At 39.7% G+C, this 27,716-nt stretch overlaps 1 protein-coding gene across 3 annotated transcripts in view; it reads left to right on the forward strand.

Annotated features, from left to right (window-relative positions):
• The first annotated feature begins 776 nt into the window (after positions 1 to 776).
• MYG1 (MYG1 exonuclease) overlaps positions 777 to 27,716 on the forward strand; it is a 118,571-nt gene continuing 91,631 nt past the window's right edge. The window contains exons 1-4 of one of the 3 annotated variants that reach the window (XM_032959833.2): positions 777 to 1,109; positions 2,431 to 2,543; positions 5,740 to 5,899; positions 9,984 to 10,133. In XM_032959833.2, the coding sequence (XP_032815724.2) occupies positions 927 to 1,109; positions 2,431 to 2,543; positions 5,740 to 5,899; positions 9,984 to 10,133 (606 nt within the window). In that variant the 5' untranslated portion in view covers positions 777 to 926. The remainder of the gene's footprint in view (positions 1,110 to 2,430; positions 2,544 to 5,739; positions 5,900 to 9,983; positions 10,134 to 27,716) is intronic. The other 2 variants (XM_032959826.2, XM_076071189.1) reach the window with 2 other exon arrangements.

The raw sequence follows: 27,716 nt of genomic DNA on the forward strand, positions 1-27,716 counted from the left end.
TTACGTAAACAGCTCGGATAATTCGCCTGTGTTAGGTCCTCGACGTGCATCTTTGCACACCTGTATTCTTGCCGGGAAGATTAAAGCCTAGTCTTTTTTTAAATTTCAAATATTTTTTTGTCGGTGGACTGTATTCATGTATTTCTTTTTAACGTTTGCTCTGTGAACTCTCTCCTGTGTTGAGCTTACAATCACACGACTCACAGCCAACTACTCCACACTAGGGCTGAACGATTTGGGCAAAATATCTAATTGCGATAAAATAAAAATTAAGTCAAGCTTCAGGTCAATATTCACTGTGTAATAGATTTAAAACATGTGATGGAGCATTACCACATTATACCATCAAAATATGAACTGCTCTATATATTATAATGCAAGGATGAGAACTTAAAAGATATTAATTGCTTCCAAGATGTATTTAATTTTTTTTTAAATGAAATAGAACAATCAAACATAGAACAATTGTTAAGCTAAATAAATGACATTATAATAATAAATAAAACAATTCAAACTAGAAAATAATAGGACTTTTCAAATCGCCCAAAGAAAAATTGTTAATGGCATTGTTCAAAATAGCGATTTCAATTTGAAATCGATTAATCGTTCAGCCCTACTCCACGCCCCCGATGCCAGAGTGTCCCTCCCCCCACCCCCCCCGTGTGCTCTTCGTTCAATTTTAGAAGATATCTCTTCACTCATTTGCAGAGGGGATGGGGGGAGGGCACTTTCGCCGATAAGACATCGTCAGTGTGGGAGGCCGCCACACATGTTAAACCATTGGGGGGGGTTGACGGCAGCACGACGTTGATGATGATTATGGGGTTTTTGTCTTTTCTCATTTGTGTGTGTGTATTGTTGCACTAAAGGCCACCGCCAGAGGCCGCTAAGTGACCCGCTGGCCCTGAAATGAAGAACACCGCCCGATGCTGCTGCCACTGATGCCACTGCTGCGCTTCCCCCTGGCGGTGACGCCTCTTCTGATGTCCCCCGGGCCCGGCTCCCCCAAGCGACTCCGCACTATGGCCACGATCGGCACGCACGACGGCACCTTCCACTGCGACGAGGTGCTCGCCTGCTTCTTGCTGCGACAGCTACCGCGCTACAAGGTGCGTTGAGTTGAGTGAGAGCGAAAGAGAGGGAGGGAGGCCGGCCGGGCGGGCCCCGACCGTGCACGCGTGGGCCGCTCCTGCCGGCGGAGAGGCGAGGTGGGCGGCAGCGGCGGCGGCGGTCGAGCGAGGCCCCGGCTCCTCGAGGCCCCCCGGCCTCGTTCCGGGGAGTGGGGGAAAGAGTTCCCGCAGTTGAATTCGGCGATGTCGTGTCGGCTCCCAAGCGGGCAAGTGAGGTGTTTGTGGCGATAGTACTGTGTTGTTGTTTGTGTGTGTGTCTGCGATGTTGGTTTGACAGACGGAACACGTGCGTCCATTGGCATGGAGCACTGTACGGCGCACGTGTGTATACAGTGTAGTCACCAACGCGGCCGGTACAGTTTACGCGAGCACGCGATATGTTTATAGTTACTTTGAAGGTGACTTGTGCAAATAATCCATAAACTAGATTCGAGGCTTTCGTGACTGCAGGAATCAACCGGGTAGGGGGTGTTTGACTTGTTGCGTTGGCCGACTCTCTGTGTTGTATTGCATTAATATGTCTAAGCTTTACTAGGTCTGTCGTCCCGTTAATTCTTACCTGATGATGGTCGCTTGTGGTTCAATCGAAACGTCGTATTCTCTTATTATTGCATTTCTTTCTTTCAACGTGACTTTGCCGATAGAACCAAACGGTGTATAATCCATGTTTACAAATACCGGTTGTCATGCTGTAAGGGTGGTCCAGATGTCTTGTGACACCGCCACTCCCCATTTAATTCTCTAAAACTTAATAGTTTTTTTTTTCAAATAAGGTTGATTTAAAACAGAGTTGAATATGCACAGACATACTGGGACTGACACGCTCAGACTCAAATGTACAAACACATGCTTGGCCGGGCTCTTGCATGCGTAGACTGTACCCACACCATTGATATACCTCCTTAAGTTAAAATGCATGCGCGCAAAAGCACTGTTAGAAGTATTGCTAGCAGACTTGCAGTGGTGCAGGTGTATAGGCGGTGTGCATTCATTCATTTATTCGTATTGCTACGTACCTGTGTGCAAACGCGTGTTTAGAGTAAGACCAAAAAACGTGTACAAACCTGTGCACCCACAAATGCGTGCGCACTTGTCCAAGCACTCGCACTGCTGATGCCAGCACTAGCATACGTGATCCACCAACCCTGTCTCCACAAAGTGCTGGTATGGCATCTCGGGGAGACCGCCATCCAGCTGTCGGTGATGTTTGCTGGTGTCTTGTACCTTGATTGGAATGTTCATAAGCAGTCCAAGCCAGGCTGACCCCTGGGTCCCTGTGTGTTCCTCTGCGCGTGGACAGGATGCCAAGGTGGTACGTACCCGTGACCCAAAGGCTTTGGCCACATGTGATGTAGTGGTGGACGTCGGTGGTGAGTATGACCCTGGACGTCACCGCTATGACCACCACCAAAGGTCGGGCTCGCAACTCTTCACTAAGTTCCACCAATACAGCACAAAGCGTCGTTTTAATGTTTTAACCGATGATACGGAACTTAAGTTCATGTTGACATGTAGACTTTCGCGACCAATATCATCCATAATTGAGATTTTTGGGTTAGATCGCGTAAATATATAAATGTGTCGTTCAAACCCGCCACCACCGACACGGCCAACTAGTAAGGGTTGTCACGTAAACAGAACGTGGTCAATTCGTCACTAGTACAGCACACCGGTGTGTTGGAGAGCCAAGCCACAACATTTACAATCTGAGTATGACTCTGCATTCAGATAGGTGTCAGTATACGTTTTCTCTCGGTAAACACTGTTTTATTTTATAATTTTTACCCCGTCCGAGTAGAATATCCAGAAATGGTAGAGTTCTGTCAGCCTCCACTTCCATGTTGAACTTATGGATGGGGTTTTGTGAGTTGAGATGATTTAGAAATGCGTTTACCGTGTGGCCAGACCACCAATGTGTCATCCACATATCTAAACCAAGCAGATGGTTTTAGTGTGCTTTCTATCTACGTGGCTTTACCGAAAGACCCAAAGAATATGAATTCCTGCAGTCACGAAAGCTTTAAGTCAATATTTAACACACACTGTTTACCGAAAGTAAACGCATACTGACGCCTATCTGAATGCAGAGTCACACCATCACCCCGCACAGAAATCTGCTCTTATCAAGATGCTCATTCATCAAGCTAATAAAGTGTCAGATGGTGACAGTCTGAGAAGTGAAATTCAACATGTTAAAAAAACGCTGCAAATGAACGGTTACAATGATGCACAAATCAACAGGGCATTGAATGCCAAAACCAAATAAAATAACAAGAGCATTGAAACTGTCCAAGCAATTAAAACGATCAAAATACCCTGCATTGTGGGAGTAACTGATAAACTAGCCAGATGTTTGGAAAAACAAAACATCCGAGTCAGATTTAGCATGGTACATGAATACAGAAATTAATATCTGGTACAAAAAATGTATTACTGAAACTATCAACAGACGGTGTGTACAGGATTAACTGCACGTGTGGTAAATGTTATGTTGGGCAAACAGGACGAATGATCAGCACGAGACTAAACATCAGAGAAATATAAAATGATCCCAAATACAACTGTCAGCAGTAGCAGAACACGCGTGCCAACAAGGACACTCAATTGATTTTGATAATGTTGAAGTTTTGTGCAAAACTAGCTACTACTGGCCAAGACTAATTAGAGAATCTATCGAAATTGAACGAAATCAAAATAACTTTAACCGTTCGGATAGCTACCGTCTTAGTGCTGCGTGGAACTGAATCATCAAATAATAAATTATTTAAATGCATGCCTACAAAAGGCAGCGTACACATCTACACCTCTATATAAGGAACGAAACAGTGAGACACCCACAAATCTGTCTGTCGCCTGATGACGATAGTTGTAATTACCTGCGAAACGTCGTACTCAGATTGTAAATGTTGTGGCTTGGCTCTCCAACACACCGGTGTGCTCTACTAGTGACGAATTGGCCACGTTCTGTTTACGTGACAACCCTTACTAGTTGGCTCTGTCAGGTGGTGGCGGGTTTTAACGACACATATTTTCGTGATCTAACCCATAAACCTCTATTATGGAACAAGTTCATATTCTTTGGTTATTTCGGTAAAGCCACGTAGATAGAAAATAATAAGAAAAATATGATAATAGGGTTTTTCCCCTTTTTTCTGGCAAGAAAATTGAAACCTTTTTACAAGGATTCATGTCTGCATTAACCACAATACCTGCAGTCAAAATTCAAACAAAACACATACTATGATAATATATGCATTGTCCTTGAAATTGATTGCGGTCAAAACGTCATGTATTTTACTTATTTTATTAGGGTCGGCTTGGTGTGGACCAATCAGTTTCAAGGACAATGCATATATTATCATAGTATTTTTTTGTTTGCATTTTGACTGCAGGTATTGTGGTTAATGCAGACATGAATCTTTGTAAAAAGGTTTCAGTTTTGTTGCCAGAAAAAAAGGGGAAAAATCCTATTATTATATTTTGGTACTGGCAAAGGAGGTTTAATGATGAAAAAGAAAATATAATTTAAAAATAATTAAAACCCAAAACTCGACCGCTTGTGTTGCAATCGAAACGTCATGAGTTTTTGGTTTTTATAAATGTTTTTTTACTTACTTTATTATTATTTTCTATCTACGTGACTTTACTGAAAGAAGCAAAGAATATGAATTCCCGCAGTCACGAAAGTTTTAAGTCGACAGTGGAACTTAAGTTCTTTCATCACACAATGTTTTTTTTATTTATTGTGATGCACCGTGAAATATCTCAATTGTGACGCTTGATTTGTCTCTGCAGTACAATATATCATCACCATGTACAATGTTTACAGAGGGGGGGGGTTCGTTTTTCGTTGTCTGGAATCGAGTTGGGGTTGCACAGGGGCTCACCATAAGAGCCCCATTCACAGCACACGGCCCACCTCCTCCTCTGTCGCACAGTGTGTCAGGAAAGCCAGAATGCCTCCAGTTAGCTGGGCACAGTAGAACTCCTGCCACACCCTGGCAGAGACCAGTGCCTTGAATGGCATCTCCTTTTTAACATAGTGTCTCATCTTTGCCTGGCTGTTAATTATTCTCAAGATACTATTGGGGTTCACTGAATCACTTCGCCACGAGGCGTTTAATATTCCATCGATTATGATTTACGGTTGATTATTGTGCTTACAATTTCATGCATTGAACCTCGTGTGTAAAAAAAAAATACCTCTTCACTTATTTCCACCAAGACATTTCATCTTTATGTATTTCATTTCATTAGCACATTCGACGAATCTTGTGTTCATTTATCACTGAAACACTGTTTTAAATGTCTTCGAATGCAGAATCTTCAAATAGCAATTTAACATTTAGTCTAATGCAGCAATCAAAACTGCACAAACAGGACAGAATGAAAATAAATAATAATGATAATGTTATGGTAAACATTAGATGAGAAAAAACTTTACCCTTGAATTGTGATGGTTTAGTGAATCGTGGGATGTATAGTAATTTATAATATCCCCACTTTCCAGAATTTCCAAATATGCCTGAATTACAAAATTACAATGCACACCGCATTATATATATTAACAAACTGTGGTTGCCATTTGTGCTTGCGCGTGTATGCACAGGTCATTTGCGGAGACCATGCATAGCCTGTGTGCAGAGAAGCCGTGGGTGACAAAGCTGAGCAGTGCGGGGCTGGTGTACATGCACTTTGGAGAGGAAGTCATCACCAGCATCACGGGTCTGGGTAAAGAGGATGCCAATGTCACGACGCTCTACAACAAGGTAACTTAGAATACGGTGTTTCACGTATGGGGTTTGATTCGCATTGGCGGAGGGCTAATTAAACCTGGTGGAGCCCCTTCATCTTGGTTGAGCTGAAGGGAAAACTCTAGAGAGTACTGCCCGACTTAATGGCTCTCTGCCAATATGTGAATCGCACCCAGAATGTATAGATTAAAACAAAAACTTCGAGTATTAGACTGATAACAACAGCTTATCATATTCGTGCCCGGGTTGATACATTTCTGGCTATTAAGCAACACATTTTGCTGTTTTTCCACCAAATGTTGGTGTGAAGATTTGATTTAAGATTTACAAATCGGCAGCTGCTTTGGTAAAGCACATTTGAGGAAATGTTTACGTGAAAAAAATTATCCATAAAAAAATAATTAGTGACCGTATAATGTAGTGATAATTTAATCTTTATCACCATATGCCACTGTGTGAAGATAAACACTTGCTTGCATCACGTTGAGGTGAAGACATTTGAGCTCACATTTCTCCAACTGCAAAACTCAGCAGTGTTCAGTATGGCACCCGAATTTGGCTCAACTGTTGTCCCTGACAACGTTGTTTTGTATAACTGTGTGATATAGTGCTTTGGTTAGATTGCACTGGACCAGAAGCTCCCCCAACGTTTCTGGATCCACTTGATATTCATTGTGATTGGAAAGTGTTACATTATTTGATTATATAAACCGGTCCTGGGTCTTGCCTAGGTCAACTCAGCCATATATGAGTATAAAATAGGTGACGTTTTGGTCAATTGTCCTTCATTGCACACATTACGCTCATGGAAATCACCGACTAGACTGATTTTGTTTATTGAATGTGTCGGTGTACCATTGTTAAATATCCAGCAGGGGGCAATGTTACATTGGGCACGAATGATATAATACATCTCATACACCCTGAAATGTAAATTGCACGCCTTGTTACACATTCTTCAAGGAAGCCAAATTGGCACAGAGTTGTGTGTTTCTACATTGAAGTGTATTTACGGTTTCTTCAATGTTTTGGAATGGGGTTCACTCCTCAAAATACTTGCCTCTTAATTACATCAACAATTTTTTTTATTTAAAGCTTTCGTGACTGCAGTAATTCATATTCTTAGTTTTTTCGGTAAAGTCACGTTGAAGAGAAACAACAAAATAACAAAATATATATAAAACAATAAAAAATTTCGACCATAACTCAAACGGTCATCATCAGGTGTGCACACCTGATGATGACCGTTTGAGTTATGGTCGAAACGTCGTGAGAATTTTTTATTGTTTTATATATATTTTGTTATTTTGTTGTTTCTCTTCAACGTGACTTTACCGAAAAAACTAAGAATATACATCAACAATGTTTTGATCGTGATAAGATTTTGATAAAGTGAATGAGTTATGAACATTACCTCCTTGTAATTTTTGTTCTCAATGGCACATTAATTACCCAGGGGTTTGCTATGGATGGGGCACTCATCTGATGCTGTGTATGGTGCTTACTGTGTAGTTTTTGAGTGTTTGTGTCATGTCCATCCACCGGGTTTTTTGCATTTTCAGTAGAGCGATAAACATTGTGTATTTGTGTGGCCATCTGCCCATCGCTGCTGATTGTTAATTAGGCTTAATATATTCTGCAGCGATGATGAAACGGGGATGGATAAAGCGACTGCGTCTACATGTTTTGTGAACAAGCCTTAGCTAATGAGGATCAGGTTGCATTAAATCCCAGAGTAAAATAACTCGAATGAATGTGAATGCCATATCCGCTTGCAGTATGTGATTATGTCTGGGTGTTTGCATATCAGAGTAAGCCAAACTATAATAAAGTCGCTGGTTTAATTCGATCTCCAGCCGTTGAAACAATGAGAGCATTGCTGAAATATCCCTACCCCTCTTCTTTGGTTCTTTCGGTAAAGTCACGTAGAATGAGAATAAAATAATACATTTATAAAATAACACAATAATAATCTCACGACGTTTCGGCCACAACACAAGCGCTTGTGTTGTGGCCGAAACGTCGTGAGAATATTATTGTGTTATGTTATTTTATTTTATCAATTTATTATTTTATTCTCATTCTACGTGACTTCACCGAAAGAACCAAAGAAGGTGAATCCTTGCAGTTACAAAAGCTTTAAATCGAAATCCCTACCCCTCTGTCCATCCAGCAGTATAAATATTTGCAGCACTGTTAGGCGATTGACAGGTCCGTGGGGTGAAAGTTTAGTATTCTCCTCTGCTGCCAACTTGTCTGGCTGGCCAAATGCTCTCTATAGGGGCTCTCTACAGTCCCCTTCTAGTGGAGGCTCTTCTGCCAGCAGTGGTGAGAGCAAGCAATTGCAGGGCTGCACCCTTACGTTTTATATACACACTTATTTCTGTAATGATCCCACAATTATAAATGCCGTTTTCCGCATTTTCATTCATTACATGAATACATATACATTGTGTAACAAAACCCACTGATTTGACATTGGGCACATTGATATTCATATTACAATTCTGCCAGTGTAATTTTTCTTGGATTTGCATTTAGAAGTGATGTCTGGGAACTGGGTTAGTTCAACACTGGTGTACATTCTGTGTACTCTACTGTAATTATGCACGGAAGTTCAGAAGGAAGCTGACTTAAGCCTAACATTCAGTGAACTCAGTGCAAGTATAAAGGTGCTGCTGGACCCAATTGAATATTTTTTATTTTGCATTTTTGTAAGTTTGAAACTTCATTTTAAAATACAAAAATATAATTTGAGATGCCTATTACGTTTAAAAATGTCACACGTAGGCTTTCGCGACCAATATGAATCATTCTTTATATTTGACTCGAATTGTGTCAGTGAAATGTGTCGTAAACCCTCCTCCACCCGACACAGCCAACATAAAAAAATGCCTCTTAAGCCATTGGGTTTAACGTCGATGGGTGTGTTGTGCAGTGCAAATGCATGTCACCAACTTGCGAGGATATTTGAATGGAAACTCTTGATGCATTGTTAACTGTTTTATATTTTACATTTTAAAATAATAATTGTTCACGTGCATTTTGGAAGGGACTGCATGCCTGACATGACAGCTGAAAGAACAGTGTAATTGTGTGCCTGAGGGAAGGAGATGCATCAACTTTACAACGTTTTAGTTCTTCTAGTTTGTTTCCCTAGGACGCAGAGGATCGAAAATAATTATTTGCACACCAAACGTTGGCGCGTCTGCTGACATTACATAATTTTCCAAACCACAAGAGCAGGTAGACAATTTTCAACAACAAAAAAAAATTGTGTTGAAAACAAACAGTTTGGGTGGAATTTGAACGAGACAAGCAGCAGAGTAGCAGTACTAATTTCAGAATACAGTAATGAAATGCTTATGGAGCTATTCGTAAATATCACATTTTTTTCCAGAAGGTAGATAACGTGGGTCAATATGCTGGCAGAGAATCGGGTTTAGTGTTGAAATCACTGTACGAAAACACATATTTTGTAAGTATTGGTTTTGAATTTCATTTGGTCCTATTGCAGCTCTGAGAATTAAAAACACCGGTTTTTCATTGGATAAAAAGTCATAGAATGTTATGGAAACTGCTATCTCAACTCTGTAATGGATAAAAATGCGACATGAAGCGTTGATTTTCTAAATGTAAGTGAATATTGTTGTGATTCTCTCGCTCATGGGGAGGGGGTCACTGCACTGCGAGAGTGGATATTTATCTGCATGTAACACATTTGATAACCTTCTTTGGTTCTTTCGGTAAAGTCACGTAGAATGAGAATAAAATACTAAATTGATAAAATAACAATAAAATGCTCACAGCGCTGTCCTTCCAGACAGTCTTGTCCCTTCAACTGATGAAGGCCGCTTGTGCGGTGGCGGAAACGTCGTGAGAATTTTATTGTGTTATTTTATTTTATCAATTTATTATTTTATTCTCATTCTACGTGGTGACTTTACCGAAAGAACCAAAGAAGATGATTCCTTGCAGTCGCGAAAGCTTTAAATCGAAACATTTGATAACATCAAAGTGATGGAGGGGCCTTGTTGTGCGCTGTTGTCCGTGTCCCCGAAGGATCATCATTCTGTGTGGCCATTTTTCCGCCCGCTAGATGTATGAGAAATTTGTCGAGGAAGTGGATGCCATCGACAACGGAATCTCGCAGCATGACGGCGAGCCTCGCTATGCCATCACGACCGGGCTGAGCGCGCGTGTTGGGAGGCTCAACCCGATGTGGAATGACCCCGACCAGAGCGGCGATGTGAGTACACGTGCGTATGTGCAAGGCGGATGTAAAAAAAAAAAAAGCGTGCAGAAACGCACATGAAAAGCACACGTCAATCTTTTGTGCATTTTCCAAAACGCATCAGCAACTGCTGAGGAAGTACATTGGGGTCTTATGGCGACTCATCAGTCCTCATCACAGCTAACGCCACATCACCGCTTAAGCGACGTTGATTGTGAATGTTCAAAATAATTAGTGTATGCTCCTGTTATTCTGAGTTCAAATCCAGACAGCAGAGTCCTTTATTACAACTGGTTCGCAATTCGATTGTGCTGATGGTCCCAGGCCAATCCACATTGGCGGCACCAAAGTACATAATGTATTGCGTAAATAAGTACTTTTGCCTTCATCTATTATTGTAACTCGATCATTGCCATGCACCTAACTTCATGAAGCATAATCGAGTGGCATGTGGTGCTGAGTAAAAGCCTTAACATGTGACTACAACGTCCTGTGGTGTCACTTTTTCACCAGCTGCTCGCTGTGTATTGCGGCTGTTAAATTTTGCAATGTTGGAAAAAAACGGTGCTTTCCTGCATCAGATGACTGATAGCATAATTGAGATTGACGTGAAATAGTGAAACAAATCTTAAAACCGTAAATAATTAAAGATACTCAGATTTGTATCAATCTCTTCAATGATTTGCTGATCTGAATCAAATTCAATGACCTTTTCAAGCTGTTTGGGGAAATTCAGCAGCCAAAATAAAGTGACATGGAGCCCAAAAACTAACTGTAATATTTAGACAGAGGTGCACTGAACAGGGAAACATAACAAAACTCCCAGTATGCTTTATGTCAAGATGCCATGACCATTCTTGCTCATGGTCTGAAAAATACCACAACCTCCGGCTTCCTTTAGCCGGTGGCTATCACTGTCTTTGCAGAATGTGTAAGAATGATCATTATAAATATTGTCATGTACTTTAAACCTACAAACTTAGAGGTATTTACACTTTGGTCTAATGACATTAAACCGGTCGTGTGTCAATTAAACATCCACTCTGATGCTAAAAAGAAATCACTTAAAAGACGTTAAAATAATCGTTGGCTGCCTGCTTCAGAATATTTTTTTTATCGCTGAGATTCTGTTTTAGAATCCCAAAGTTCCATGCCAAGTAAAAAACAAGGTTTCTTGTTTATTACATTGGTGGTCATAGCTTGATGGAAAATATATAAATTCAGTCTGGCACTTCTCAGAGTACATTTATTTGATAGTTGCTGCAAAAGTAACACCAATTTATTTTGCATTAAATGCAGAATAGTACAGAGATGAGACTAGGGTCTTTATGCATCCTTCCAAATTATCTTTTAAATTATGTGCATTCACACTGGTAGCAACACTGGGTCTGTACTTCACATTGGGAGCTGCTCGTGAAACGTTCATGAAACAGAGCAGTGATCAGATGTCCTTCTAGATAAAAATGTATCTTGAATTAACAACCATTATTGAATTGTATTTATTATTATTGTATCGTACAAGTACCTTTCGGATATTCTTTGCGTCTTTTGGTAAAATCACGTAGATAGGTTTTTTTTATATTCTTGGTTCTTTCGGTAAAGTCACGTAGATGGGAAACAATAAAATAATAAAAATATAAAACAATAAAATTCTCACGACGTTTCGACTGCAACACAAGCAATTATCAGCAGGTGTGAAAACCACGGCACACCTGATTGCTTGTGGTGCAGTCGAAACGCCGTGATGATTTTATTGTTTTATATTTTTATTATTTTATTGTTTCCCTTCTACGTGACTTTGCCGAAAGACCCAAAGAATATGAATTCCTGCAGTCACGAAAGCTTTAAGTCGAGATTTACCATCCGGATGATTGGTATTCGGGAAAAAATAGTGGAGAAAGGCACCTGAAGAAAACACTTGCACTGAACAGCCTTCGAGATGTTTGACTGCGGTGAACCCCAGGACAGCTGTCAAACTGACCTTTACTGATTGATGATACAATCAATAAAACAATACAGATTATGCATGTGTATACATATAGCACTCAACGTGTGGAGTATCCCTGGGTGATTTACAATAAAAAAAGCAAAAGCCATTGTCGAATCAATCAAATTGCATCACACAGTGTAAGGGTGATGTTGAGGCTCAAAATTGGTCATCATGCTGTTCAGACGATCATTCATAGCCTTGGAACCTCATAAACCCTTGTTTTCGGTGAGCGTTTCACATATTGACCCCATTTCACAAATAAACACCGTGACAAAGTCGGACGTGTGACGTGAGCTTGACAAGGTCATTGTGCAAAATGTGTTAACTGTGTTCCCCCCATCCACCCTAACAGCCCAGACTTGGGTTTGTTTTGTTCTTCGATGGTGCTGATGAATACAGTTTTAATAATGATGTTGTAAAGGATGTATTTTTTTTAAAAGTTGCATGAAGCTAATCGATGGATATATTTACTGCCTACATTTTATACTCTCACACGCGCGCACATTAGGGTAATGTGGATTTTTTTTTATTTGTGTTCTTTGAAGCTGTCTGTATATAAATGGTTGTTTTTCCTTGTAAAATGTGCAAAATTATTTACACATACGGAATTCGTGTCTATACCAACTTAAGTGCAATTTTTCTCTTCCCAATGTGTTTTACGTTTTGTGAATTTTGATTTTATGAGGTGTTGCAAAACTCTCTCCTGCCTAGGCCATCTGTAGAATAACAACCAGTACAAGACTGATTAATTATAAGCAGTCTGTACATTCACATGGTGATATAAAACTCATTTGTGTGGTGTTGCAAAATGCCACAATACCAGTGGAAAAATCCGTCGGTAGTACAAGTCAATGCTAGATGCATCATAGGAGACATCAAAAGGAGATTTTTTGGGCGTTATATCTTCCAATGTTAGTCCCCAGTGTGATTTTTCCATGAAAGCTTTGCTGAGTCAATATTCATTTTCAGGAGGGTTCTGCATTTAGGATTTTTGGCCAGTCTAGTTAATGTAACTTGAAGTGTTATTGAATGTAGGCAGAACATTTCTGGAGCTGATTCTTAAAAAGTAGTACCCTCGACTGCTTTGGCCGAATCGTTATATAGTAACTGAATATGACTACAGTTTGATTATTATATAATTATGTGCTAAATATGGGAATTAGAAGGCAAAGGTCTTCACGTAGCTTTCAGAGAGCCCAAGTGTTAATGTGCTTTAGCACTCATTAAAAGTCTGTCATTGCAGATACACCAACAGCACCAGGCCATGACCCCATTACTCCTTCCCAATGCAGTAAGGATTTACTGCTGGAATGCGTACGTTTGTGTCAGTATAATACCACTATAGATGTCGTGTCGGGTGAGTTCTAATATTTGCATTTGCTCTGCGGAGAACATCAGCATACAGCCACAACCATTCACAAATGGCAAATCATTTTATCATATAATTCCACATACCTACAAAATATACACATTCACTTATACAAAAAACACACAATAACATGTATTTACAAGGTGCATACCAAATCTCCCTGCCAAGCGCTTCACTCGCCGCCTCCTGAGCAAGGTTTATCGGAATGGCACAGACGTTTGATATGCACCTCTTACAAATGTTATTGCAGGCCGCCAAATAAATAACGAACGCTCTTAGCAGTGATATTTACGGCCCAATGTGCTCTGGTTGAAACCAACAATGCCATTAACTCATAGGTGTATATGTACACAGCAAGCTTTCCAGATTACAGTCCTCGAAAAAATACATGTCAATCGTGACCACTCCTCATGGCAAGCAAATATACCGACTGAATATTCTGCTAATTTGCCAAAATTAAATCCATAATTCACAAAGCTGCAATATCCAACAATTAATGTATTTTTTTTTACCCTTCTTGCTTTCCCATTATTGGGAAATGTACTCTTGACTGCAAAGATTGTGTTGATGTCTTGTCAACTTTGATCAAGCGCAAACGGTTACGCGTACTGTGTGAGCAGCTGGGCTGATTTCTTAACAGGGTCATCAGGTTGGGACTAGTTGTAGCATGTTTAACTCGATGGTGTTTGATACCACATTTTAGTTGACTCAACCTTCATGTCCATAACTTTGTACATTTTACTGTTTTGGTAAGATAACTTTTATACAATGCAGTGCCTTGCTCATAGCATATGAAACTGAATTCCACCCCCAGGAAATAAAAAAAAAAATACCTTAAAAAACACTAGCTCATCTGTGCTCATGGCTTCCAGTTCAAACCCACATTAATTCTCCTACTTGTGTTTAAGGCTTTAAATGAGCTTCCTCCACCATACATGCAGGAGTTGATTCAGCAACACACCTCCACTGAGATCTCTTGAGCTCTACGAATCGTGCCCTACTCGGCTGTAACCGTGCTCCAGGCTTCGAACCTGTGCTGACCACCGGACTGTCTGCATGGTGCCCAGGCTCTGGAATTCCCTGCCCCTGGTGGTCAGGAACTCGCAGTCAATGGAGACTTTTTAAGTTCCACATTAAGACACCACCGCCTGTTTATCAAGGCTTCATATCTCTCTCTCTCTATGGTACTCTCCCTCGTCTCTTTAGTCTTTTTCTTCGTGGTTATTTCTCACTTATTTTCCTTATTTATATGCATGGCGCTCTGCGATCCACTGTTTAAGGGTGCCTTATAAATCAAAATTATTATACATGCATGGACAGGGTGAGGCAGATATATTTCCTAATGGTGTGATCACTCAGCCCTGCCACGAAGGAATTGTCCTGAACGTGTCCCAGTGTTTGTGCCCGATAACCTGGCTGACCACTATTAATACTAGCTGAGATTTTGGTGTGATGGGTTTGCAGTCCATGTACAAATACATATCTTTGTGATTTGTGTTTGAAAAAGCTATTAAATTGTTAGGTAGTTTTACCTTTTTGTCTGTAAAATGTATGCATGCCGTGCTCTATTTAAGTGAATGGAAATGCTAAATTTGTAAGCATGTCAAATATTACATTGGGGAAATGTTTATTGAAAATGGGACAAAACCACAATGATGTTTAAAATTATATTCCAACTCATTTATTTTTTTGAGAAAAGGTTCACCAGACTCTGAAGACTCTTCGGGATGTTTGTTTACCCAGGAATGCCTCACTGAGTCAAAACTCTTTCATGAGGGTCCTGTCAAGTTGTCAGAGTGGGGAGTGATATTGATCTTTGCAATCCAAATTGTGTAATTTGCAGATAATCTTTCAGCATTGGGATGTTTGGCCAATACCATTAACCAAAAATGTGTACCTTTACATACTAGGAATGATCAGTTTAAGTCGGGGTTACGTTCCTAGAAAACGCGACTTAAGCTAACATGACGTTAACTTATCAGCTATTTCCTATAATAATTTACTAAAATACAGGAGTTGCTTTCCTGCACTCTAATACTCCATATGTAAAGTCTTAATAAATAACGAATTATGCAATTTTATGATGAAGAATAACACTAAGCAATAGTGGAAATTAAGTACAAGGTATATTTACACGCAAATAAAACGTATCTTCCATAAACCCATAAAATATGATACGTAATAGGGTACTCATCGTTTGATAGGTACAATTTTTTTACATAAGAGTGTATATTTTTTATATTAGGGAGCAATGTGACGCGAGTTAGTCGAGCGAGGTGGAGTGCCGAGTTGTGGAGACATACGTGGGCGAACGACAACAACAAATGAAGCATGAGAGTATCACTACGCTGCTCAAAGTAGTCCCTCTGCCACCATGCAAGACAACAACAAATGAAGCATGAGAGTATCACTACGCTGCTCAAAGTAGTCCCTCTGCCACCACGCAAGACAACAACAAATGAAGCATGAGAGTATCACTACGCTGCTCAAAGTAGTCCCTCTGCCACCACGCAAGAGCAAGCGCGTGCAGCACAACAAAAAAAACAATTTAGTGAGTGATCGAGCAACTCACAAGTGATAACAAGCAATTTTGTGATACGATGGAAAACTAATAGATGACTTGAGCTGATAATGTCCCTGATTTGGCAACGATGGTAAAACGATAAAACGTAAACTGATGCAACTTAAACTGGTAGATTATTTTTAAAGCTGTACTATTTGCAATTTGACAATTTTTCACTGTTTTCATTTGTCCAGGTCTCTTAAAATCATGTGTATGCATGGCCTCTGACCTTTGAAGGTTATATACATCTGTCAATTAAAGACAGTTTTCTTTTAGTAGGAATATATATTTTTTTTGAAGGCAAGGGGGCCCTCTTTCAGCTAAATATTCTCTTGGGGCAAAGTGTTGTTAATGAACATGGCACATAGGGGTGATGTGGTCAGGACCATACATGCGTGGCTGCTTTTGGTTCCCCAATGTGTAGAGGTTTTCATATCTTCAAGGTAAAAATTTTATTCTGCAACAAGCCGAGAAGAGGTGCAGTTTTCCGAAATCCATTTAATCACAGGCTCCATTGGGGAATGGAACACATAAAATGTTGATATTATGATGCCCTCTTATTAATATTTTTTAGCACCTTGTTTCGTGCCATTGACTGATGCTGCACAATTTGCAGTTTCTTTCTCGATTTTTATCAGCACAGGCTGGGATTACAGGACTGAAGGATTGCACTGGAAAATGTGTTTTGTTATTGATCAAAAACTGACATTTTTACGTGTGAAAAGTGTGTATCCCGGAGGGGCTAATTTAATCAGCGGAATTCAGAAAGTAGGGAGAGTGGAGATGGGATGCATGAATGTTGCCACAAGGCGGCCAAATTGGAAGCTATAAAACATACATTTTCGGTGGATTTATTATAAATTGTGTTTCATTGACCCCATGAACTATACTATACATAGTACACAGAAAACTTTAGTGCGTCATTTGCCTAGCTTTTTTTGAAAATGTGTATATAGTAGAACATTGCCTAGCTCTACAATGATGAATGTCTTCATGAAATCTACATCATGGGCTTATCAACCAAGCATTTAAATTTTGATTTAAAGCTTTCGTGACTGCAGTAATTCATATTCTTAGTTCTTTCGGTAAAGTCACGTTGAAGGGAAACAACAAAATAATAATATATATATATAACAATAAAAAAAATTCTCACGACGTTTCGACCGTTTGTGTTATGGTCGAAACGTCGTGAGAATTTTTATTGTTTTATGTTTATTTTATTGTTTTGTTGTTTCCCTTCAACGTGACTTTACCGAAAAAACTAAGAATATCAACCAAGCATTGTTTTTTTTTCTTCCGTTAACCTTTTTCTCCAAATGTATTCCAATTGTGCTATTGGTGTCATGTCATGAGTCAAAGGTAATGCCCATTCTGAGCTGTTATGGAGCCTTGTAAGAGCTCTAACCGTGGGTAAGAGAATGGCCTGTGGAAGGTGATACTACAGGTAACCTATTAGCCGCACCCGGGGTCCAATTATTACTTAGCATGGCAGTGAAATCAGAGGTGAATTTTACCGAATTAAGTGAAAACCCTAATTGAATAATAAGGGGTTTTTTCCGGTTATTTCTGACTTTCCTAACACCATCTGCTGTCTGCACTTGAGAATCCATTTCATCACATACGGTTACCAGGCTTTGAACCAAGGAACTAAGTGGTGCGGCCTCAGTGTTATTGCCACCTTCAAGAATAAGTATCTGGTGCGCTCCATGGCCAAATAAAAAAACCATGGCCAAATATTGAATGCAAAGCAATTGAAATATTATATTTTCATTGACTGCAAAGGCATTTGGTGTGGTGAAAATGTATGCAGTCGTGTATGATTTCACAAGCTCAAGTGTTAATGAGTATATATCCAGATTTTTTTCTAAGTTAGATTTATAAGGATGGAACAAGTGACACTGAGAGTGCATGAAGTAGTCATGCTCCCACCAAGGTAATGCACAATCCTTCCATTGTAGTCGCGTGGTTCTTAATGTCGGGTTAATGGTGACATGGTAGCGCTTCAACCATCTCTTTGAACAGGCAATTTGAATGTTGAATGAATAGTTGATCCACCGATAAGGCACGCAGCGACTTCAGTTAATGCACAGACTATGACAGCTTTCATAATAAAGGTTTTTGGGTTAGATCGCGTTTATTTATAAATGTGTCGTAACCCTCCACCACCTGACACGGCCAATCAGCAAAAAAAGTGTCACGTTGACAAAAAGACAAATAGTTCGCTACTTTAGCCCACCAGTGTGTTGAAGAGTGAATCCACATTTACAGTTTGAGTACGACGTTTCGCTGGTAAATACATCCAGCATCATCGGGCAATTCGCCAGAATGGGAAAGCCCTCGCTTGCTCCCAGTTTTATATAGAGCAGCAGGGTGACGTCATCACTTAACTCATATCAGGTGTAGTGATTAGAGGCGGAGGGGGGGTATTGTAATTATATAATCTATTAGTAATCAGTTGTAGATTAGTAATTTTTTTATATCAAAATGTAATGTGTATTATTTAATAATACGCTTCCAGGCCGCACTAAGCCTGTAGCTGTCAGAGCGATTAAAGTTATTCTTGTTCCTCTCAATTTCAATGGATTCTCTAATTAGTCTTTGCCAGTAATAATTAGTTTTACACACCACTGCAACATTGTCAAAATCAATTGAGTGTCCTTGTTGACAAGCATGTTCTGCCACTGCCGACAGTTGTGTTTGAGATAGTCTTACACTGATGTTACTTCCCGTCTGCCCAATGTAGCAGCTGCCACATAAACAATTAATCCGATATACACCTTCTGTCGATAATTTAGGTAATGCGTCTTTAGTGCAAGATACTAGTTTTTGAATTTTGTGTACTGTACCAAATCTTCCTGTAATGTTTTGCTTTTGCAAAACACGGGCTAATTTGTCAGTTACTCCTGAGATATATGGAATTTTTATTGTTTTAAGAATCTGGTCGCTTTCAGCAGTATTGCTTTGCGATCGTGATTTGGCATTCAGTGCTGTTAATTTGAGCATTATTGTAGCCATTCTGTCGTAGTGCGTCTTTAACGTGCTTAATCTCTCTCACTAGACTCTCACCATCTGACACTGTTTTAGCCCGATGTATGAGCGTCTTGATAAGAGAGGATTTCTGAGCTGGATGATGATGTGATTCTGCATTCAGATAGGCATCAGTGTGCGTTTGCTTTCTGTAAACGCTGTGTGTTATTTTACCGTTTAGGCCATGTCCAAGCAAAATATCTAGGAATGGGAGTGTGTTATTCACCTCCATTTCCATGGTGAACTGGATGGCTGGGTTTTGTGCATTGAGATGATTTAGAAAATCATTAAGTGTATCTTTACCATGTGGCCAGACAACCAAAGTGTCATCCACATATCTAAACCAAAAGGATGGTTTTAATGTGCTCGAGGCAAGTGCTCTTATTTCAAAGTTTTCCATGTACAAATTTGCTATAGCAGGGGATAAAGGAGAACCCATTGCTGCTCCTTCCTTTTGTTTAAAGAAATCCCCTCTCCATAAGAAGTAAGTGTTATTTAAACAATGGCCAGCAAGTTTCGGAATATCTTTTGGTAAACCGGTATTCTTTACTAGTGTATCAAGTAATTTAAGCGATTCGTCCACTGGAACCTTAGTGAATAGAGAAATCACATCAAAACTTACCAGAATATCATCAGGAGTAAGTTTAATATCTTTAATCACTTTCACAAGATGTTCTGAATTTTTTATGAATGAAGATGTCCAACCGATGTAGGGCTGTATTTGTTTGGTTATATATTTTGCTAATTGATATGTGGCAGAGCCAATTGTACTGACTATGGGTTGTAATGGGATGCCGATTTTATGAATCTTTGGCAGCCCATAGAGTCTAGGTGGTTTTGAGGCCCTTAGCTTAATTTGGTATTGCTCATTTTTAGGGATTAATGAATTTGCAATTATTGCAGTGGTCTTACGTTCTAAAGTATTAGTTGGATCTCGTTTAATTTTAATGTAGGTACTTTCCTCTAGTAAACTTCTAATTTTATTATCATAATCGGCTCGTGACATCACTACAGCTTTCTTTGCAAAGCAACGATTGATTTGATATTTCAATCATTTCAGTAGGAATGTTTTGGCCACTCCAGCTCGACCAGTGATGAGAAGACTCTTTAAGTGTTCACGAGAGTATTAACTTTCAGGGTCTTCATGCAAATGTATGTTAATGCTTTTTGCGACCATTCAAAACATTTCCTGCGGTCCTACATTCATTGCTGTACGTACCGATTGGAATTGTTTTTCATCCATTGGCACATCTGCCACCTCTTCTTCATCTACCATTTGAACTGGTATAGCTTCTTCGAGATTGTTGAGTGCATGAACTTGATGTAATGCGTTCTTCAGTTGTCCGTCGCGTTCACGATGCACTTGCACGTGGTCACTCATCTGTTTGAGCTGTTGTGCATTTGCCAGAAATGCTTCCTTTGCAGTATCAAATCCTCGCAATAGGTCTTGTTAACTTCTGTATGAATTTAGATTTAAAGCTTTCATGACTGCAGTAATTCATATTCTTAGCTCTTTCGGTAAAGTCACGTGACTTTACCGAAAGAGCTAAGAATGTGAACTTCTGTATGGTTTGTATTGGACCAGAAGGCTAGAATAGTACTTTTCATGATCTGTTGCAACCCCAAGTTATGGCACTCTTAGCAACTACTGGAACAGTTATTTTCAGCACTTGTGTTCTATCAGTGAGCGTGGTGATCTCTCTTCCTCTTGCAGAGTTTTCTACCTCTTCATATGCATCTTAATCGATATTAACTTGAATACCGTCTTGTGCTTTTGCATTGTGGTTCTAACAACATTGCAACCTCTACCAAGCAGATATTTTGATATTGCAAAGGGACGCTTTTCGTATCGTTTAAAGATGTTGGCGCAACATCCAGATGCCTGACCTTGTTCATTGAATCTCAACATCCAGATGCCTTACCTTGTTCATTGAATCTCAACATCCAGATGCCTGACCTTGTTCATTGAATCTCAACATCCAGATGCCTGACCTTGTTCATTGAATCTCAACATCCAGATGCCTTACCTTGTTCATTGAATCTCAACATCCAGATGCCTTACCTTGTTCATTGAATCTCAACATCCAGATGCCTGACCTTGTTCATTGAATCTCAACATCCAGATGCCTGACCTTGTTCATTGAATCTCAACATCCAGATGCCTGACCTTGTTCATTGAATCTCAACATCCAGATGCCTGACCTTGTTCATTGAATCTCAACATCCAGATGCCTGACCTTGTTCATTGAATCTCAACATCCAGATGCCTGACCTTGTTCATTGAATCTCAACATCCAGATGCCTGACCTTGTTCATTGAATCTCAACATCCAGATGCCTGACCTTGTTCATTGAATCTCAACATCCAGATGCCTGACCTTGTTCATTGAATCTCAACATCCAGATGCCTGACCTTGTTCATTGAATCTCAACATCCAGATGCCTTACCTTGTTCATTGAATCTCAACATCCAGATGCCTTACCTTGTTCATTGAATCTCAACATCCAGATGCCTGACCTTGTTCATTGAATCTCAACATCCAGATGCCTGACCTTGTTCATTGAATCTCAACATCCAGATGCCTGACCTTGTTCATTGAATCTCAACATCCAGATGCCTGACCTTGTTCATTGAATCTCAACATCCAGATGCCTGACCTTGTTCATTGAATCTCAACATCCAGATGCCTGACCTTGTTCATTGAATCTCAACATCCAGATGCCTTACCTTGTTCATTGAATCTCAACATCCAGATGCCTGACCTTGTTCATTGAATCTCAACATCCAGATGCCTGACCTTGTTCATTGAATCTCAGCACTCTGCATGGCTGCTCCCGTTTTCGAGTATTGAGGAAGACACATTTTCTTGAACTCGCTCGAAGTTTGAGATGACATAATCGGAATACACATTCACTAGCTCAAACCTGTTGCTCCTTCATTATTCTCATGCAGACCTTGAACAGTTTGCGGTACACATAATTTTCTTCAAGTCGAATTTGCTGTATTGCTTGTCTGACTCCTGGGGAAAGCCCTGTTGGTTCAGATTTTGCAATGTAGTACGCGATTGACTAATTTGATCCACATGGCTGGATGTCCATATTTCCTTTGCAGAGGTTGAGTAGTGTAGGATTGTAATTGTTAATCCATCAGTCTTCCTATCTTCGCTTCAGCAAGCATATTCGACCACCATTGCTAATGAAGTCATCAGATGTTTTAAGAGACGATGTGGGTTTCAGCACAAACTTGTCGTGGGAATTTGAAGCGGCACGCTATTTGAGTCGTCATCATTCTCCTTGCATGCGTTTGTATGATGGTGAACCTGACACTTTTTCACAAGCTCATATAGTATTCTTGGTTCTTTCGGTAAAGTCACGTAGAAGGGAAACAATAAAATAATAAAAATATAAAACAATACAATTCTCACGACGTTTCGACTGCAACACAAGCAATCATCAGGTGTGAAAACCACAACAAGAAAAATTTGTGAGAATTGTATTGTTTTATATTTGTATTATTTTATTGTTTCCCTTCTACGTGACTTTACCGAAAGAACCAAGAATATGAATCCCCGCAGTCACGAAAGCTTTAAATCAAAATTTAAGCTCATATAGCTCAGAAGTCTCGTCCGGTTATTTTTGCTGTGCACACTTAATCAATTTTGTTGGTTCCCTCAGGTGTATTGAATAAGGGATGATCTCCTGTCCACACGAGCACGTCTAAGTAGATGTGGACTTCCACGTTTTTGTAACTCGATTCGCCACCAGTAATCCTTCAATCGACCACCAAAACACTTCGTGATTATTTGTCAATCATTTAATAAGTGCGTTAAATCGAATAGTCGAGTGACTATGACCAGGATACTGTTCGATCAATCGTTGTGTGGCATATATGTTGAGTTCATTTGGACCTTCATTGGGTCTTCCATCAGCTCATAAGAGTGCCTTGTGCATATCAAGCCAATTCAAATCATCACAGCTGAATGTCCCGAAGTATGTTGGTGGTCCTATTGAACGTGTTTGTCTGATCAATTCATTCAGCACTGTTTGCCAATATGCAGCTGATCCTCGAAGGTTCTTAAGGTAGAGGTGAAGATCTTCTACTCTACCATGTTGTCCTTGAACCTTCTTTCCACAAGCTGAGATGTTAGAATGGATGTGATAATCCTCGAACATTGATAATGCGTATAAGAAGTAGTTTTGTTGAAATGGTGTATCACTACCCACATTTCTGAATTGAAAGTAGTCCAATGGAGTGATTCTAGCAGGTCTTACTTCTTTGAGTCAATTGCTTCCTTTTGGGAAGAGGTAGAACCATGCAAACTCTTCAACTTTCAAATCATGTGCTTTGTTGGCAATGTTGTTGGTTGTTTTAGGCCTTATTTCGTGAGTATTATCACAGACTTCGTATTCGTCCTTCACATTTGGCTGATCACAATCTATGGAAGCCATGACTGATGTTTGCACAGGCATCGATTCCACTTGTGCTGCCGTAGTTTATTGTATTGCCTCTCGCAGATGTGGTGATGAATCTTCTTCTCGCATTCCTGGATTGACAATGTAATTTATCGGATTAACATCTATGAAGTTGATGGTGAATTGAACATATCTTGATCCTGTTGATCGTCTGCAGATTCGTTCAAGTTCTTCAATTGTGTCGCACTCGATTATGCATGCTCTGCCATTGCCTGCCGGTGCACCTTTCTGACCACATGCATGTGAATCGGTGAAGTAGTATTTGTCATCGTAATACATAATTCCTAGTGATTTCGATCATGTTATTAGTACGGCAGCCTGATGATTTGTGAACAAATCATTAAATGCATCGCCCAAAGTGATTCCTTGTGAATCGCCTTCATCGACTGAGTCTTGTAGACTTCCAACGAGAGTAGTGTTTCCTCATCATCGGCTATTGAGAATGAGTTGTTGAACATAATGAAGTCGTTTCTTGTGGCATCGAAATGTTTGACTTGCAGATATCCGTTAGCTGTCATTGGATATCCTAGATCCGCTAGTTTGGTCAAACGAATGGTTTCATACATTTCATCACTCGCAATCAAGTTCACGTTCAATGTGTTTGTGGTCCATATGCTTGGTGGCAGTATAGCAGCTCTTACAATATTTGCCAACACCATTGCACAACATTGAACACCTGCATTGGCCCATGTAAACACATCTTTATTTGCTTGATGCCATGCAGCGCAAACAAATCTCGATCTTTCATTGATTGGCATGTAAGCATTTGCAGGATCTTTGCGGCTGATTTTGCCCCACTGGTTGTTGCGCAGGAATAGCAATTGAATGTACATCAGCGATGTTTGCTTCATTGATTTTCACATCCCAATAGAGTGGTTTGTTTTGAATTAGCCAGCTGAGTGCATTGTAAATTGTAAATCTGTTCACGATGTATAGAGAATGCACGTGTGATGTTGAGATTTTCAAGATGTTCTGTGATGACAACCATTCCAGTATTAGCCATTGCTCGTGGACGTGTGTTACTAACTTCAAAGATGTCCATAGCAAAGAGCACTGCCTGTCCACGGAAGCCATGTTGACCGAATACTCGAGTTAATTTGATGATGTTCACGAAAGGTTTAACGCTTGATAATATTCGTTGTTCTGGCTGTGGTAAGACTCGAATCACATCTGGAATTTGACCAGGATCCAAATTATTCCAGTGAGCTTTTGGCAGTGCAGCTCTATTGTTACTGCTGATGTGTGGCTTGCAACGTGAACACATTTGCAATGTTTGCTTTGATGACAATTCGGTTGGTAAATAGTGCAATGCATTTTCATTACCTCGTATTTGGATAGCAGCGTTTGGTGCGGACTTCACAGATTTGATTGCAGAATGTTTTGAAAAGGGCAACACTCAATTCATTTGTCCACCACAACCAGCTTAATTTTGAAATGGAAAAAAAACATCAATATTAATGTCAAAAGTTCGCTTTAAATGGGGTTAGTGCAAAAATGACGTCACTAACCATGCATTGTCCCATTGCATGCACTACATCATAATAAACTTTAGTAAAGACGCCAAAGCATTGAATGCGACTGTTGACCTTAAATAAGGAAAAATACAAGATAGTACCAAAAAAAATATGTTCCAGGCGAGTTTCGAACTCTCGACTCCTATGTTGATATTAATATATTGTTCATAATAAAGGTTTTTGGGTTAGATCGCGTTATTTATAAATGTGTCGTAACCCTCCACCACCAGACACGGTCAAGCAGCAAAAACGTGTCATGTTGACAAAAGACAAATAGTTCAGTACTTTAGCCCACCGGTGTGTTGAAGAGTGATTCCACAACATTTACAGTTTGAGTGCGACGTTTCGCTGGTAATTACATCCAGCAGCATCGGGCAATTCGCCAGAATTGGTAAGCCCTCACTTGCTCCCGGTCTTAAATAGAGCAGCAGGGTGACGTCATCATTTAACTCATTCAGGTGCAGTGATTTGGGGGGGGGGGGTATTGTAATTATATAATCGATTGGTAATCAGTCAATGGTTATTTTTAGCAATGAGTGGTAGATTAGTAATTAGTTGTAATGTGTGTTATTGTGATTATATGCTACGTTAGTAATCCGTTAATTAGTATGTGTTTCCCCTATAAGGAATTGTAATATGTATTATTTAATAATACGCTTCCAAGCCGCACTAAGTCTGTAGCTGTCAGAGCGATTACAGTTATTCTTGTTCCTCTCAATTTTAATGGATTCTCTAATTAGGTTTTGCCAGTAATAATTAGTTTTACACAACACTTCAACGTTATCAAAATCAATTGAGTGTCCTTGTTGACAAGCATGTTCTGCCACTGCCGACAGTTGTGTTTGAGATCATTTAATATTTCTTTGGCGTTCTTTTAGTCTTATGCTGATGTTACGTCCCGTCTGTCCAATATAGCATCTGCCACATAAACAATTAATCCGATATACACCTTCTGTTGATAATTTAGGTAATTCGTCTTTACTGTAAAGGCTGTGTTATTTTACCATTTAGGCCATGTCCAAGCAAAATATCTAGGAACGGGAGTGTGTTATTCTCCTCTATTTCCATGGTGAACTGTATGGCCGGGTTTTGTGCATTGAGATGATTTAGAAAATCATTAAGTGTATCTTTACCATGTGGCTAGACAACCAAAGTGTCATCCACATATCTCAACCAAAAATATGGTTTTAATGTGCTCGAGGCAAGTGCTCTGATTTCAAAGTTTTCCATGGACAGATTTACTATAGCAGGAGGTAAAGGAGAGCCCATTGCTGCTCCTTCCTTTTGTTTAAAGAAATCCCCTCTCCATAAGAAGTAAGTGTTATTTAAACAATGGTCAGCAAGTTTCGGAATATCTTTTGGTAAACCTGTATTCTTCACCAGTGTATCAAGTAATTTAAGCGATTCGTTCACTGGAACCTTAGTGAATAGAGAAATCACATCAAAACTTACCCGAATATCATTAGGGTTAAGTTTAATATATTTAATCACATTCACAAGATGTTCTGAAATTTGTATGAATGAAGATGTCCTACCGATGTAGGGCTGTATTTGTTCAGTTATATATTTTGCTAATTTATATGTGGCAGAGCCAATTGTACTGACTATGGGTCGTAATGGGATGCCGATTTTATGAATCTCTTTGGTAGCCCATACAGTCTATGTGGTTATGAGGCCCTTGGCTTAATTTGGTATTGCTCATTCTTAGGGATTAATGAATTTACAATGATTGCAGTAGTTGAAGTGTTGTGTAAAACTAATGATTACTGGCAAAGACTAATTTTGGGAATCCATTGAAATTGAGAGAAATAAAAAGAACTTTTATCGCTCTGACAGCTACAGGCTTAGTGCGGCTTGGAAGCGTATTATTAAATAATACATATTACAATTCCTTATAGGGGAAACACATACTCATTAACGGATTACTAACGTAGCATATAATCACAATAATACACATTACAACTAACTACTAATCTACAACTCATTACTAAAACTAACCATTGATTACAAATCGATTATATAATTACAATACCCCCCCCTCCGCCTCAAATCACTGCACCTGAATGAGTTAAATGTGACGTCACCCTGCTGCTCTATTTAAGACTGGGAACAAGTGAGGGCTTTACCATTCTGGCAAATTGCCCAATGATGCTGGATGTAATTACTAGCGAAATGTCGTACTCAAACTGTAAATGTTGTGGATTCACTCTTCAACACACCGGTGGGCTAAAGTAGTGAACTATTTGTCTTTTGTCAACGTGACACTTTTTTGCTGATTGGCCGTGTCGGGTGGTGGAGGGTTACGACACATTTATAAATAATGCGATCTAACCCAAAAATCTTTATTATGAATAATATTGGTCGCGAAAGTAATATGTGTTAAATTAATATATTGTTTTCACAAAACCTGTTCACAAAGCACTCGTCGAATAAGGCTTGCATACAAAATATAATTTGCTTCAAACGAGGCAAGTAATTGATGCCGATTTTGATTCAGGCATGCATTGTGTCTGGATCTGAGTGTGTGTGCTAAAGTTGGGATCGATTGGACAACGGAAACTGGACAACATTTTGATTACAAGATTAAATCACGGCATACAGAGGAATGAAGTTTCATAACTCGATTGGAAAAGGGGAACAGGACGACATTTTGATTACAAGAT

Source organism: Petromyzon marinus, chromosome 2, assembly GCF_048934315.1.
Source record: "Petromyzon marinus isolate PM22_M1 ecotype Great Lakes invasive population chromosome 2, UKy_Petmar_22M1.pri1.0, whole genome shotgun sequence".
Taxonomy (NCBI): domain Eukaryota; kingdom Metazoa; phylum Chordata; class Hyperoartia; order Petromyzontiformes; family Petromyzontidae; genus Petromyzon; species Petromyzon marinus.